General features: G+C 36.5%; 1 protein-coding gene across 1 annotated transcript; it reads right to left on the bottom strand.

Moving 5' to 3' along the window:
• Window positions 1-11702: 11702 nt before the first annotated feature.
• LOC21402336 (aldehyde oxidase GLOX) lies at window positions 11703-13729 on the bottom strand. The gene has a single exon (XM_010106951.2). It carries the CDS (start codon window positions 13600-13602, stop codon window positions 11956-11958), a length of 1647 nt encoding a protein of 548 aa, XP_010105253.1. The 5' UTR covers window positions 13603-13729; the 3' UTR covers window positions 11703-11955.
• Between the last annotated feature and the right edge of the window lie 1957 nt (window positions 13730-15686).

Genomic DNA, 15686 nt, shown 5'->3' with positions numbered 1-15686 from the left:
TGTACCTTAAAGTTCCATCCATTCAGCAATTGTCTATTCGTGGAAAAATGAAATTTCCACCCGTAAATAATTGTAAAAGGTTAGTCTCTATAGAAATCTCGTTTATTATTTTTATACTTAATGATGCAATTTCAGCTACTAACACCATTCTGAACCGTAATGCTAATATCTATGTTATATTTGTTTTATATTTACTTTTTTGTTACAAATAAGCTTTAAAATCTATAAAAACAAATTATAATATTAAAATAATTATTTTAAAAGGGCAATGTTTGTAATGATAACATGAAAATTAAAGATATAAATTAATAACAATTAAATGTTAAGTTTATATTAAATTTAACGCCAATAAAGAGCTATTATGTATGTATTTTATATTTAGTTATCAAGTATGGCTATTTCTTATATCGAATTTTTACATCTGGAGCTATAGTATGGTTGATAGATTTATCTTATGAAAATAACCCAAAAAGGTTACATCTTCAGTTTTGAAAACTAAATGATTATGAAAATAAATAGATTTAACATTTGAAATCAACATGCATTGAAATAATCTCTCTAGAATGTATTTAGGTATATGGCAAGGAGATAGTGAGGGAGGAAATGATTCTGCGTCCCCATCTCTGCGATTCCCATCTTCGCTTAAGAAGAAATGGGGCCGGAGTTAGGAATTTTCTGCTGGGGAGACATTTTCTATACTTGCTCAATTTTCATCTACTATATTATACATTTTAAATTAAGTGTAAATTAAATTAAATCAAATCTAGATTAAGTTCTACAAAATAAACCATATGCAAATCAAACTTAATAATAAAGCCACAAAAACACTAAATTTTGTTTGAAAATTTAATATTGCATATATTTTTTAATATAAAATATGTAATATATAGACGAGTTGTCAATAGTTACGTTCCTATCGGCGATTACTGATCAAATTATAAAAATAGAGTACATACCCTATGTTCAATTGATGATGTAGTGGTTATATGACTCGCTATAGCAGCGTGTAGTCTTAAATATTAATTAATATTTTATTTAATTTTATAAAAAAATCTTCTTTTTTACATTATATAAACCTAATTTCTATACATATAAAATATATGATACGAATATATAAAGGAGACCATTAATTCAATATTTCTTATTCCAGGAATCAATACTTTAGCAAACATTTTAACAATACGAGTTGTTAATAGAAAACACCTCTTCTTTTCAATTATCGTGATTATAATTACTTACACTTTTTGTTCAATTAACCACTAAATAAGTGTGAGGGGTTAAACAAATTGTCATCATCCTTCCACTTTAGGCATAATGTACATGTTGTTCTTTTGGAGTGTGACTTGAGTGTAGTTTTTGAGTTGAATTTGAGTTATAACTTGAGTTTAAAATTATAACTTGAATAAAGTTAAATAAAGTTGAAACTTAAAAGAACATGAACTTGAATAAAGTTGTAACTTGAGTTTAAAATTTTTTTTGAGTTTTGTTGTAAAAGAACAATAGGTTTTTTCAACATGTCATTGATAATAATTTCGGATTCTGAAGACAAGTCTAAGCAGTCTTTTAGCTTTGGGGATATGTTTTGTTTTTTGTTTTTTGTTTTTTTTCAGCTTTTCCAATATTTAAAAGAAGAAACTAAAATAGGAATAGATAATACTGCAAATATTAAATCTAAGGTCTTTTTTTTTTATGTGTTGTAAATTTAGGGGTGGCAATTCGTGTCACGTGTTGTGTTTTGATCATTTTTTTAAAATTTTCAGTCAACCCGAACACGACCCGTGACACGAAATTTTTTAAAAACCGCAACACGAACACGACACGACCACTTTACGAGCTGACACGACACGACCCGAAAATGACCCGTGACACGAAATTGACCCGTGAACCCGAAATTGACACGAAAATTGTATACTTTTATTTAGTTTTTTACATATTAGAAATAACTTAAAATTCATAACACACTAAATTACAATAACATCCATTGAAATTAAGCAAATAATAGTATAAGATTTTGAGTATAACTATCATGATATCACAAGTTCATAATAAAATTTAAAATATGAAATGAAAAATATATGTATTTTTTAGTTTTTTACGAGTTTCGTGTCGTGTTCGGGTTAGGCGGGTCCAACCCGAAATTGACGCGTATTTTTCGTGTCAATTTCAGGTCGACCCAATTCTGACCCGAACATCTTTTTTCTCAACCCTAACCCGCAAAATTCGTGTCGTTTTCGAGTCGTGTCGGCGTGTCGTGACCCATATTGCCGGCCCTAGTTGTAATCCATAAAATAATAGATTTAAAACATTATTTTTTTTTTCTAAAGTAAAAATTTAACATTAACTTGGCATTCGACTTTCCTATTGTGTGTGTGTGTGTGTGTGTTAGTGGGCAGTTAAATATCATCGCTAAAATAAAGAGACAGTGTTGCGTAAATATTTTGATGTGATATCACAAGTAAGATTTTTCTTTTCAAAGAGGCAGAATTATGAAGATTTTTTTTTAGAAGAAATAACAAATTAAAAAAAAATGAATCCGGGATAGGAAAGAATCAAACATAAGATTCTAAAATAAAAAATGAATTTTTAATTTACAATTTATTTAAATAAAAAATACTAAAGTGCATGTCAACAGGTTTATAATAGGTTACCCATCTAAAATCCTATTTAATGAGATTTTTAAATTGAATGTTCACTAATTGTCATAATCTTTTTTTTAACCAATTATCTAATTAATTATAACAGTCGGATCAATATCTAACTGTTAAAATAATAATACCTACGAATAAATAAATACTGAAATAACCATTAAAACCACACCCATAATATATTTATCGGGTGAAAATGAGGCATAAGGAGTGTTTCTCCTAATCTCACTCTGCCCCGCCATAATTCGGGAATAAAATTTTGTCCCCATTCACGCCTCCATCCTTGTCTCAATTTGGATGGATGTCCGTCTATGTTCAAAGCGGATCTCCCTGCCTATAAAAATTATTGCCATCTCTATGTCTACTCCAAACAAACAATGCCTTGCGTTTCTAATCCCAATCCCCCTCCCCTCATTCTCTCTCCAACCAAATACACTATTAAACTTACCATATGGCACTTCTTTTTTGTATTTTTTTAAAATGCCAAACTACCTTTCGGTTCGTGAATTTATGGGCTTTCTAGTCAGTCACGAGTTTTGATTTCGAGTTGGGCCTTCAGCCCATTTTACAAGAAGAAAACATAGTCGATGGATATTTTTTTTTGGAAGAAAATTACAGAATTTACTACTAAAAATGCATATATAATTTTAAATTTATACCCTTTATTATTAATTAATACTGTAAAAAATAAAGAAAGACAAGGAATATGTGAAATATTTTCTGTATGTCAATTGAAAGAGAGAGTTCTCTTTTATAGTTGCAAGGGGATACCTAAATAGGATAACTAACTTATTACATGGAGAAGAATCCGGTAATTACAAAGAATCAAGAAAGTTGACAAAATTGAATACATAATATTCTGACATAAACAGAATATATTCTATCACAAATACAATATATTCAACATCCCCCCCTCAAACTCGAGGTGGCATGAAAACAGCCAGCTGGAGTTTGAAAATGAGATCACGTAAGTGTCCAGGAGGATGAGATTTGGTGAGCACATCAGTAAGTTGGTTAGCAGAGGAGATTGATCGTAATTGTAGAGTGTCGCAACGAAGATGATGGCGGACAAAGTGACAATCGATCTCTATATGTTTGGTGCGCTCATGAAACACATCATTGCGGGCAATCTGTATGGCACTCTCGTTGTCACAGTAAAGAGGGGTGCTTGTAAGCTGTGGAGCACCCATATTAGAGAGTAGCCATTGAAGCCAGACTAACTCGGAAGTAGTGTAAGCTAAGGCACGATATTCTGCTTCGGTGGTCGAACGGGCAACAACGGATTGTTTCTTACTCTTCCAAGAGATAAGGGAAGAGCCTAGGAGAAAACAATAGCCCGTGGTAGAGTGACGATCAGTGGGATCACCGGCCCAATCAGCATCCGCATAGGCCCATAAATCAAGTGATGTGGATGAGGAGAAGTAAAGGCCATGGAACAAGGCCCCTTTCACATATCGCATAATCCGAAGAACAGCAGCATAGTGAACTGAGCGAGGAGCACTTAAGAATCGACTAACAAGATGTACTGCGTAAGCAATGTCAGGACGAGTGACAGTGAGATAAATGAGATTACCAACCAGCTGACGATAGAGTGTCGGATTAAGCAGTAGTTCACCATCAGTGGCAAGAAGCTTGCCATTGGGCTCAAGAGGACTGGTAACCGTCTTGCTATCTGTGAGACCAGTTCTCGAGAGTAGTTCCGAAGCATATTTGGCTTGAGAGAGATAGTACCCATCAGAACCAACAGCAACCTCAAGACTAAGAAAATAGCTTAAGGTACCGAGATCTTTCATCTTGAAGTTTTAACTCAGAAATTGTTGAAGACTACGAATACCTGCAATTTCGTCTCCTGTAATGATCATGTCATCAACGTAAAGAATAAGTAAAATAATACCCGAAGATGTCTTCCGAATAAAGAGAGCAGAGTTGTAGTGACTAGGAGTGAAACCCTGTTGAGAAATAACATAATTAAACTTAGAGAACCAAGCTCGAGGTGCCTGCTTGAGACCATAAAGAGCTCGTCTAAGTCGACAAAATTTGTACGGAGGATGATCATAACCGGGAGGAGGTTTCATGTACACTTCTTCTGCAAGATCTCCATTCAAGAAAGCATTCTTGACATCCATTTGAAATAACTGCCATTGACGAACTAATGCACCGGCAAGTAAAGATCGAACAGAGGTGAGCCGAGCAGCAGGAGCAAAGGTCTCCTCGTAGTCAATACCATACTCCTGAGTGAACCCTTTTGCTACAAGTCGAGCCTTGTACCGTTCGATTGAACCATCTGCCCGAGTCTTAATCTTGTAAATCCACTTGCATCCAACAGCAGTCTTGCCAGCAGGTAAATCCACTAGATCCTAGGTATGGGTGGAAGAGATGGCATCTAGTTCCTGTTGCATTGCTTTCTGCCAAAGGGGTCAACGCTAGCTTCACGATAGGTGTGAGGTTCATGAAAAGAGGCTAAGGCATAGTAAACATGAAAATCTTAAAGGTGTGAAGGGGGAGCATGTACCCTATCAGAACGACAAAGGTCAATAGTCGAGGTGGTCTTAGGCTGTCTGAGTGCAAGGGGTGGAAGTATCTCAAGTGATTGTGATGTAACATGAGGAGCCTCAATCAGACCAGGAGTAGTGGAATCAGCAAGCGTTGGTTGACTGTGAGTGCTAGAATCACCTGCAACTGACTCAAAAGATTATGGGAACAAAGCAATAGAAGGGTCAGTAAAAATGACAGAAGTGCTTGCAGGACGGGAGGAAAATAAAGAACACTAGAGAAGAACTTGTGTCCTTAGAAGGTGACATCTTGAGAAATATGAAGACGACGACTGATAGGATCATAACATCGATAGCCTTTGTGTTCAATGCCATATCCTAGAAAACAACAGAGACGAGAACGAGGATCGAGTTTGGTACGTTCATGGGGATGGAGTGTAACGAAGCAAACACAACCAAAGACACGGAGCATGGAATAATCAGGGGAGTTCCCATAGAGTATCTCAAATGGTGTTTTGTTATGGATTGTAGGTGATGGAACTCGATTAATTGTGTAGACAGCAGTGAGAGCTGCTTCACCCCAAAAGTGTTTTCGAAGAGAAGCAGAAATAAGGAGAGTACGAACTGCATCAAGAATGTGACGGTGTTTTCGCTCAGCATGTCCATTCTGTTGGGATGTGTTTGGACATGAACGATGAAAAAGAGTCCCATTACTTTGTATAAGATCAATGAGCGATTTCTCTTTATATTCCATTGCATTATCAGTGCGAAGGATTTTAATATTGCACGAAAATTGTGTTTGAACCATTTTATGAAAAACCATATATATATAAGGAAGTTCTGATCGATTTTTTTCAGAAGATAGATCCAAGAGTAGCGAGAAAAATCATCTACAAATATGACAAAGTATTGAGATCCCCCTTAGTAGGGGTGGGGGTAGGCCCCCATATATCAGTGTGGACTAGATCAAATGGAGCAGAAGAAACATGATCGCTTTATTAAATGAAAATTGAGTTTGTTTGCCTAAATGGCAGGAAGTACATGAAAAGAAACATCACCCAAAAGACCACTAGATGCAAGATGTTTAACACGGGGGAGTGAGGCATGACCGAGATGAGAATGCCAAAGATTTGAAGAAGTGGTGGTAAGCGCAATTGAAGAGGTGAATTTTGATGGGAGTTGTTAATAGTCTAGTGCAAACAGTCGTCCAACTCTATGCCTGTCCCAATTACTTGTCCCGTCTGGGGATCCTGTACATCACAACTGATGTTAGTAAATTTCAATTCAAGGCCAAGATCACAGAGTTGTCCCACAGAAAGAAGATTGAGAGACAACTTAGGAACCAAATATGCATCAGGTACTGACAAAGTAGGGGTAGAGATAGTACCAATATGACTAACAGCCATAAAAGAACCATCAGCGGTGTAAATGTGAGGTGAGACATTGGGAACGGACTTACTGGATAAGGTTGATGGATCTGAGGTCATGTGGTTGCAACAGCCAGAATCAAGATACCAGAGAATTTTAGATTTACCTGGATTGATAGATAAGGCAGTAGAAGTATGGGCAAGGACTCGGTGGACTATGGTTTCAAGATCTACAGCAGATAGGTTGGTGGTCGAAAATGGAGCATCAATGGATGAAGAAGACTCAATGGCAGATGAATCAGAGGATGACACAACGGCTGCTTGAGAAGCAGGATGCTAAACCTGTAGAGCCTTTTTATGGGCCTGAAGCTTTCTGCACTCTTCAACTGAGTGGCCTTTCTTCTTACAATACTTGCATACAACATTCCGAGAAGAGGAAGACTACAGATATGTGGGTTGTGTAGTAGAGAAGTTACCTAGAGAGGGAGAAGATTTCCCTGGAGATGGAACAACCATGACCACGTCGGTAGACTGCATCTTCATAGTAGAGCGTCGATTCTCTTCAGATATCAGTTCAATAATGGCTGTGTCAAGAGATGGAAGAGGTTGACGATGCAAAAGACTGGCACGAACAAGTTCAAAATCTTGGTGAAGTGCCATCATGAAGTGCATAAATTTACGGCGATCAATATACTCAGTAAACAAGACTTGATCAGCAACACACTGGAATTGAGGATTTGCAGCACTCAATTGATCCCACAGACTAGTTACTTGAGAATGGAAATCAGAAATAGATTGATCTGGACCTTAGAAAGTAGAATACAGCTTAGTTTCAAGTTGAAATTGGAGAGATGCATCATGATTGCATTTGTAGTGCTTTGCCAAAAACACCCAAGCATCATGAGCACTTTCTAGACGGGGAAGTAGTGGTTGAATGACTGGTGTAGACGTATTAATGAACCATGACAATATTTTGCACTGTGTACTCTCCCAAGTGTCAAGTCGAGTATGAAAAGCAGATTCTTCCTCACCTTTATTTTGAACTGGCTTTTTGGATGGACTTACAACGGTACGCCATTGAGAGACTCCCTTCAGGTAGATAGTCATGTTTTGTGACCACTGGTTGTAATTGGTCCCATCAAGAGTAATATCAATGGGACGAATGAGATTGGTAGTGGTGGTGGCGTTAGACATTTTTTTTTACGTTTGTAATATTATATATATGTATATATATAATAACGTTTGGAAGAAAAACTGAACAGCAAACGGGTTATTTGAATTAACCAAGAAGATTGAAAGAAAACGTTGCAGACCAAAATAAGTGAACGAGGAAATAAGAGATGTAAAACCAGATTATAGACGAGAGAGTGTGAGGGTGAGCTTCTATTCCATCTGATTGAAGAGGACGTGGATGGCGAACAAGGCACAACGTCGGGCTTGCAGGCGAGCGTCGGTAGTGACGACGTGGTCAACATTGATTGGGTACGACGCAACGGCAATTGACTTCGGTTGGCGCTAGAGAATGAAGCGCAACGAAACGTCGGCTGGGTTCGAGATGGAAGAAAGGTGTGCAACAATAATGATGCTCGCTTAACTCGTTGTTGAGAGAAAGGAGACTGGTGTCGACATCTATTGAAGAGGAAGAAATAGTGGGTGGTGGTTATGGTATGTTTTCTTGGCCAAGGAACAACCTGGCTCTGAAACTATGTAGAAAATAAAGGAAGACAAGGAATATGTGAAATGTTTTCTGTATGTCAATTGAAAGAGAGAGTTCTCTTTTATAGTTACAAGGGGACACCTAAATTGGGTAACTAACTAATTACATGGAGAAGAATCCGGTAATTATAAAGAATCAAGAAAGTTGACAAAATTGAATACATAATATTATGACATAAACAGAATATATTCTATCACAAATACAATATATTCAACAAATACTATCTATTAGTATAACTATTACATTAAAAAGATTATAAATTAAGAGTAATGAGTAAAAATCTTGAGCGATACACTTTTAAGATGTATTTATCTCATTTTCCTTATTTTTCAAAGAGAAAATTGTTAACTTACTTCATGAGTTTAAAATTTTACCCATTCATTTTGATTAATACCCTTTTAAAATTGTCAACTTTTATTGTACGTGACTCTCTAACTCAGATTTGTTCCTCTTAAAACTTTGGAGACTGATCTGGTGACAAATTACAGAGTTTCTGCTTTGCAAGAATGCCAAATTCAACATTGGCCTTGGGGACCAAACCATGAGCTGTGCCACGGCCAACTGTGATTTACACACTGGGGTCTTCTTTTTTATTTATATTCTTTTAAAAAAAAAAAATACATATATGGAAGTCAAAGGAGCTTCATTATTGAAACAAGACAACGAGAACTACAAGAAAATGCAAGGCCACAAAACTCAACGGGCTAGCTAACCGTGTCAAGAATCAGAACAAGTCAGGTTTCACACGTTGTTTCAAGATTCACGGTTTATTTACCCACAAACTAACGATGAACAAGTACAAGAAACAATAAATAAGAAATTGGGTTAAAAAAAGGGATCTAATATCCTGTTCATTTCATTGATTCGAGTTTTGTTACAGTAAAAAATTTTCAAAAATAGTCACATTTAACATTTTTACTACAATAAAAAATTTTCACATAAAGTCACATCTTAACTCAAATTAAAAATTCAATCAACAAACTAAACGAGCCTTAAAATTATCTTTTTTTAGAGTTGGGAATAAGGACATAGGTGTTGTGTGGAGTTTTACGAGATTGATTATAAACGGCCATTCTAGCCCACACAAACACATGTATACCCGTGAACTTTCATTGTATAGAGTCTCGTAATAAATAACCCGTGACAATCTTTGCTGCCACAAGATCAACAAACAATTTGCAGAGAAAAACTTGTATATAATATTAAACCTTTTACACCAAGACAAATTTCGCCGTTCCTTTTGATATTGACACGTACCTTAACCGTACAAAAACGATTTTACTTTGATGTATATCTCAAAACTCGAAAATTTATTTCTAACTATACAGTAATTACGTGGAATTTTTATACCTAATTTGCAAAAAGATTACGTCGAATGACATGCCGTAGCTGCCACGTTACCTGTTATTATTACTAACAGTGAAGATTGTAATAATGAAGATGCATCTTTTTTTTTTTTTTTTTTTTGTGGGGGAGAAAAATGCATGACTTTCAAAATGCCAGATTTTGCTAATGAACTTTCAAAATGCCAGTTAAATAATGAAACAAGAAACAAATTTTGGAAAAGTACAACTCTCTGAAGTCTATTTCTTTAGTGGACCAGGAATGATTCATGCATCATCATGCATTATGTTATCCAAATGTGTAGTTGGTTCTATTAATAATATAGCTCGTGGAAAATCCACCAAAGACACTAGTCGTAAATATTTTTTTCGAATTCGTTTGATTGTTTTGGGTTTTCTTCTATCTTATTCTTTTTTTTTTTTGTACGTTTGCCTTTAATATCGTAAAATATATTCTGGAATTTCCGAGCTACGTTTTATAAACCTTAACAGACTAAAAAACTTGAAAGGGATAGTAATCGTCTTTTAGTTTCTCGTTTTTGTTATCTTTCTTAAGTGAAAGGAATTGGATTGGAAGTTCCGACACAAAAAACAATATTGGTGTGGGGTTTTGTAGCATAAAGTGTAGGCTTTCGGGATAGTATAAGTACTACTACTGGTTCCATGTGAACGAGAAGGCCACTCGTGGAAGAATTTTGGTGCCTTGCTTTTGTCTTTGCTATATCCAAATGCTTACGTTCAATTTACCACACACACTGCCAAATATGTCGATTGAAGAAACCGCGTTTGAAAGCTTAGCTTCTTATTTATTAGAAATTAAAGGCAAGTAACTCAAGTTATTAACCAAAGAAGTTGATAGAGAAAAAAAAAAAAAGTTCAAGAAACAGTTAAAAAAAATATATGTAGTTATTAGAAATCTAGAAGTAATAGTCCCCCCATGTAATTCTAATGAATTCAAGTGTGCCATTGCTGAAGCTTGCCGGCTTGGAAAATTGACTACTAATAAGAAACCTAATTCTTCCTTTTAACGTGGCTTTCCAACACAAAATAATAGGGCATAAATATTTTGACATAAGATTACAATGAGTAAGAGAGCATAAATATTTTGAAACGAGTTACAATGATCTTGGATATTTTTTTTTGGCAGGCCTTGAATTCAAGATAACTACGTACATGCAAAGTGACAAATAAATCTGCTTCAGCTTGGCTGGAGTTCGGTTGGGAAGGAATCGACATTAATCTTTCTTTTGACCATATTTTTTTGGCAGGCCTTGAATTCAAGATAACTACGTACATGCAAAGTGACAAATAAATCTGCTTCAGCTTGGCTGGAGTTCGGTTGGGAAGGAATCGACATTAATCTTTCTTTTGACCATATGCCAAGAAAAAGAGGCGGTAGAATTTACTCGGTACAATAGACCACTTTGGAAGTTTCCTTGGCCTTTTAATTCTAGTGGTTTCTTCTGCTGGGCGTCTAACTTAAGAAGTTAATTAATTGATCGAGTTGAGAAAAAATAAATTTATATAAAAAATATTATAATAAAAAATTAAATTTGAAACTTTATGAACGAAAACATCATAATTAAAAATTGAGTTATAATTTAAATTAACAAAACGAACGAGGCCTTATTCTTTAATGTTAGATATATTACTTTTTATATGGAATCATGTGCTTATACATAATTTTGAGGGCCTAAAAATTTTCAGTCGCTGGACTCTTTTTTTCTTGTAAACCTTTGATAGTTTTTTTACTTCTAATTAAAAACATAGCGTCACGCAAGGCATATAAGTGAGAGTCAAATATTAGGATTTGCACTAAAACAAATAATGCAACTTTTAAGCTTAGCATTATTTTCTTATTTTCTAAATATGGAAGATATCACACCGTTTTCTATGATTAATCAAGCCAATCCTTTCTCCATTTACTTGTGCCAAGAATCTCAAAATATCACATTCACACAGTCAAAATTACTATAATTTTCTATAAAAAAAATACTATAATTTTCTATTAATAGTACCAATTATTGTGTTGCAAACAATAGCGCCTAACATAATAATTTATACTCAACGTCTTACATCTAGGACTACAAATATTTAAAGTTCCATGAAAAGACAATATATAATTAAAGAATCCTCGTGGTTTTATTCGATTCCAAAAATTTCATATAATTAAAGAATCCTTTTGGAAACTTGTCGTTTTACACTCTAATTACATTGTATAATCCCATGAATTACGAAACTCCAACACTTTCTCTCCAATCTGTATATTTTTTTGCAGCCCTCTCCAATTGTATTATATTACGAGTATATATTATAAATATGTCCCCCCAATTTATTCTAAACCAATAAATAATAACCCCCCTAAAATAGTGATAATTTAAATAACTATAATCACTGGATCTGGACCCAAATGCCATCGCTTGGAATCTCCTGATGAACCACGAACCATAGATAATACCCGGACGGTGCAAGAATACCCGACCCGGGTGTTGTGACCCGAACTTCGTACGTGGATTTTCCTAAGCTTGTCATACTCTCCGCCGAGAGTACCAATAGCCTTTGGTTCATCGAGAACGAGTGCGTTGTAAACGATGGCGCCACCATTGTCACCGCCACCGAGCCCGGCAGCAACGTTGCCCCGCTCACCGTGAATCGAACTGCAAGCTTATTCAGGTACGACACCTTACTCTGCGAAGGGGGCGACACGATCTTGGGACGCAGATTCGAAAATTGAGCGTCTAAGTATTGAGGACTAAACGACTCTAAGCTTAAATCCGTCGGAAAAAGAACTCCGGTGAAGTTATAATAAATATGCGGATTACTACCACCAACAAGAACTCGACCATCTCTTAACAATATCGCCGTGGAATGGTACATCCTGGGGATACTGGACGGGTTTTGCACTTCAAACCGGGACCCGATTAATTTATCGGGTCGGTACAAAATGGGACTCAAAACCGGGTCACGCCCATATTCCCACCCGGCGGTTCCCGCCGCCCCTCCGTTGATGATTAAAACGTTGCCGTTTGGAAGCAACGTCATGTCTCCCATGACTCTAGCCAAAGGCATGTCCTCCATAACCCAAGTCGGGTTCGGGTCGGTTATTTTCATTCGGGCACAACTCTTTAGAGCTCCGACGAAATTCCCATTTACGGCCTGTACATAAGCCCCTTTCGGAGCTCCACCACAAACCAGAACTTCTGCTTCGATGAGCTGAGCTTGAAGGTTCTTCAACGGAAGCAAAACGGCCGAGCCAGTGCTCGGATATGACCTCGGATCTCCGCCGGGTATTTGCGGGTACGTCTTCAGAACTTGGTTTTTGGTGTAGTCCAATAATATAGCTCTGTTGTTTGCGAAGATGAAGAGATTCCCGTCGACATTGAGGAAAACAAATGGGTAAAGATTGTTCTCTATTTTGGCATCGTTCGTTTGTACTAAGAACGGTAAGCTGTAGGGATTCTTTGCCGACGACGTCGTTTTTGGATAAAACTCATAGTTGAATTGCCGTCTTCCTCCGATAACGATCACCTGCCCGTCGGGAAGAATGTGATCGGTGGCGTACCATCTTCTCGCCGCCAAACCGAACTCTATCTCCAGCCAATCGCAGCCGCCGGTGCTGCAGGGTTTGAAGATCCTGACCCTCCGTTCTCCATCGTTAAATCCGCCGGTCTGGACTAGGGTCCCGTCGGGAGTCAAAGCTCCGGAGGAGCACCAGACGTCGGTCTGGACCATCAGCGGCCGGAATGTGTTGGAAACGACGTCGTACTCCACTGAGTGCGCCGTGCAGTCGATCTTCAGCGCGGTGTCGTTCGGATCATTGCGGCATTTACCGTCCGGCAGCGACAAGTTCGACTTTCCGAAGTCGGTGCGGTCGAAGATGACGACGCGGTCGGTGTTCAGCAGCTGCATGTGCATGGCGGAGACGCCAATGCTCGTTTGCAGAGTCTGCCACCGACCGAAGGCGCCTTCTGTAATGTGGAAAGAGAAAGAGAAGAGAACAAATAGAAGAAGAACTAAAGTTGTTTCGTTCATTCTCATTGTTAGTTTAGCTGAGTTTGTGCTTCGGTTCAAGTCTGTCTCTATTTGAACTATTTTTTTTTTTTTTGCATATTCGTGTCTTTAGGGAAAGTCGACTTTTTAGCTATTTTTAGTAATATGTTGATTTTAACTATATTTATGTTTAATTTAGAAAATTTGATATGTTCGAGTAACTGACCGATTATCTTATAATTGTTATTTTTTTCTCTTTTTGTAGAGTCTATTAGTAGTACTTTTTATTAGCCCATTCCTTTTTCTTGTTTTTTTCTTCTTCTTAGTTTGTAAATGTAGACACATTAATTATCAAATTATGTTAAATTTTTGTATTTTTTTCTTTCTTTTTATTTTCTTCTATAATTTTTAATACAAAACGGATATTTTATCACACCCATAGCGCAAGATCTTCCAGAAGATAATGAATGCGATTAAGTTTAACAGTTAGGAGGCTGCTCTTGTTGCCTTTGAAATGCATGTTTTCTTTCTTTTGGGTGACCCAAGTATTTTCCTTTTTATATCTTTTAATATCTTTTTATATCATGTGTTTTATTTTCTTCAGGCAAAAGAAAAACGTCCAATTAAGGAAACATTAATATTAGGGGACCAAAAAACAGAAGTACCCATTAAAAAAACACACACAAACAAACATATAATAAAACAGAGAAAAAGCTTAGATTTACAGGGACAAGGGCAAAGCTAGATCTAAACAAACAGGGGATACTGTTTTTTCAGATTAATATATAATATAGGTCATAGTGAGGGGTGTGAAAGTTACCTGTTGGCCAAGGCATTTATATTCTAGGACCGAAGAGTGAAGAAAGTGACAGCAACGTTTCGGTTTAATTGAATACTCTATTTTCACTCGCTAAAGTAACATGGCTAACTAGTTATTTGGATAGAGCCAAGCTTAAAATAAAAATGCTGTATGTCCTTTTTCTAGTTTTGACATTATAACCAATTTATCACACTAGTCCTTGTTCCTTCTAACGCACCTTGTGGAAGTGAACAGAGACGAAATCATTGTCATTGTCATGAAATTATGGGATTGCCACTTGACAACATTAATATCTTTAGGGCTCGATTTTAGCAAGCAAACATTTATCGTTATAAACTAAATCCATGAAATGCTATTTTATCATCATATTTCTCCTCATATATTGTGGATTAATATATATATAGGGCTTGAAGTGGCATTGGAGTAGGTAAAATTTGAAAGAAATTGAAATTTTAACCTGGTTTGTTACCTTTCTGTTCCCTAGAAGTTTCCTGGCTAGAGAAATATTCCTACTTAGAAAAAGAAAGGAAACAAAAAGGTTTAAATTCCACATGGGACAAGAGGGATTTCATGACAAGTTGCTTTTGCTATATCCTTTATTCTAAGTCTAGGTTTTGGGTAGAATTAGGGTTTTGATTTTGAATCAATCAGAGGCCTTGAAGATCAAGTTTGAAGACTTTGAAGATGCCCAGAAATTTTCCAGAAATCGCCCAAAGGGCGCGCCCCAGCGCGCCTCAGCGCGCGGCCCAGCGTGCTCCAGCGCGTGCCCAGTGCGTGGTATGTGTGCGCAGCCATCCCGCGCGCGCGTGCGCACTTAGGCGCGATTGGCAGCCCAGATTCGGTAATTGGACCCCGAATGGGCCCGAGGATTTCTGAAACCCTCGTAATGCGTGCCAAAGGATCCAGAAAAGTTTCGGACCCCAAGGAAGGTGAAATCCAACCTAAAGACAAAGAATGAAGCCGAAGAATAAATAACTCAAGAATCGAAGACCCGTTGATGTAACGGAAGAAAATAATTATTGTAATTATTTATTTATTCGATTGAGTTGTAATTTATTTTTCCCTAGGTCCCGGTCAAATCCATCTCAATAGCCGATTGCATATATTTATATTTTATGTTGATAATTATATATTATATGTCCATGCATATAACATGCCATATAAATATATTGTGCCTACTCATATGTTTCAAAACATGCCATGCATACATGCGCATTTATTATTATTTATTTTATTTATTATAAAAGGGTTTTAGAAAAATAAAATAAAATAAGAACCATGCGCTAAAATCGATTTAATATGATTAAATTGA

Source organism: Morus notabilis, unplaced genomic scaffold, assembly GCF_000414095.1.
Source record: "Morus notabilis unplaced genomic scaffold, ASM41409v2 Scaffold262, whole genome shotgun sequence".
Taxonomy (NCBI): domain Eukaryota; kingdom Viridiplantae; phylum Streptophyta; class Magnoliopsida; order Rosales; family Moraceae; genus Morus; species Morus notabilis.
The sequence above is the reverse complement of the archived record's forward strand: the minus strand, read 5'-3'. Positions and strand labels throughout refer to the sequence as shown.

Bases quoted from the DNA above. Each gene is read 5' to 3' on its own strand.
- LOC21402336 (XM_010106951.2), bottom strand. From the start codon at position 13,602: ATGAGAATGAACGAAACAACTTTAGTTCTTCTTCTATTTGTTCTCTTC.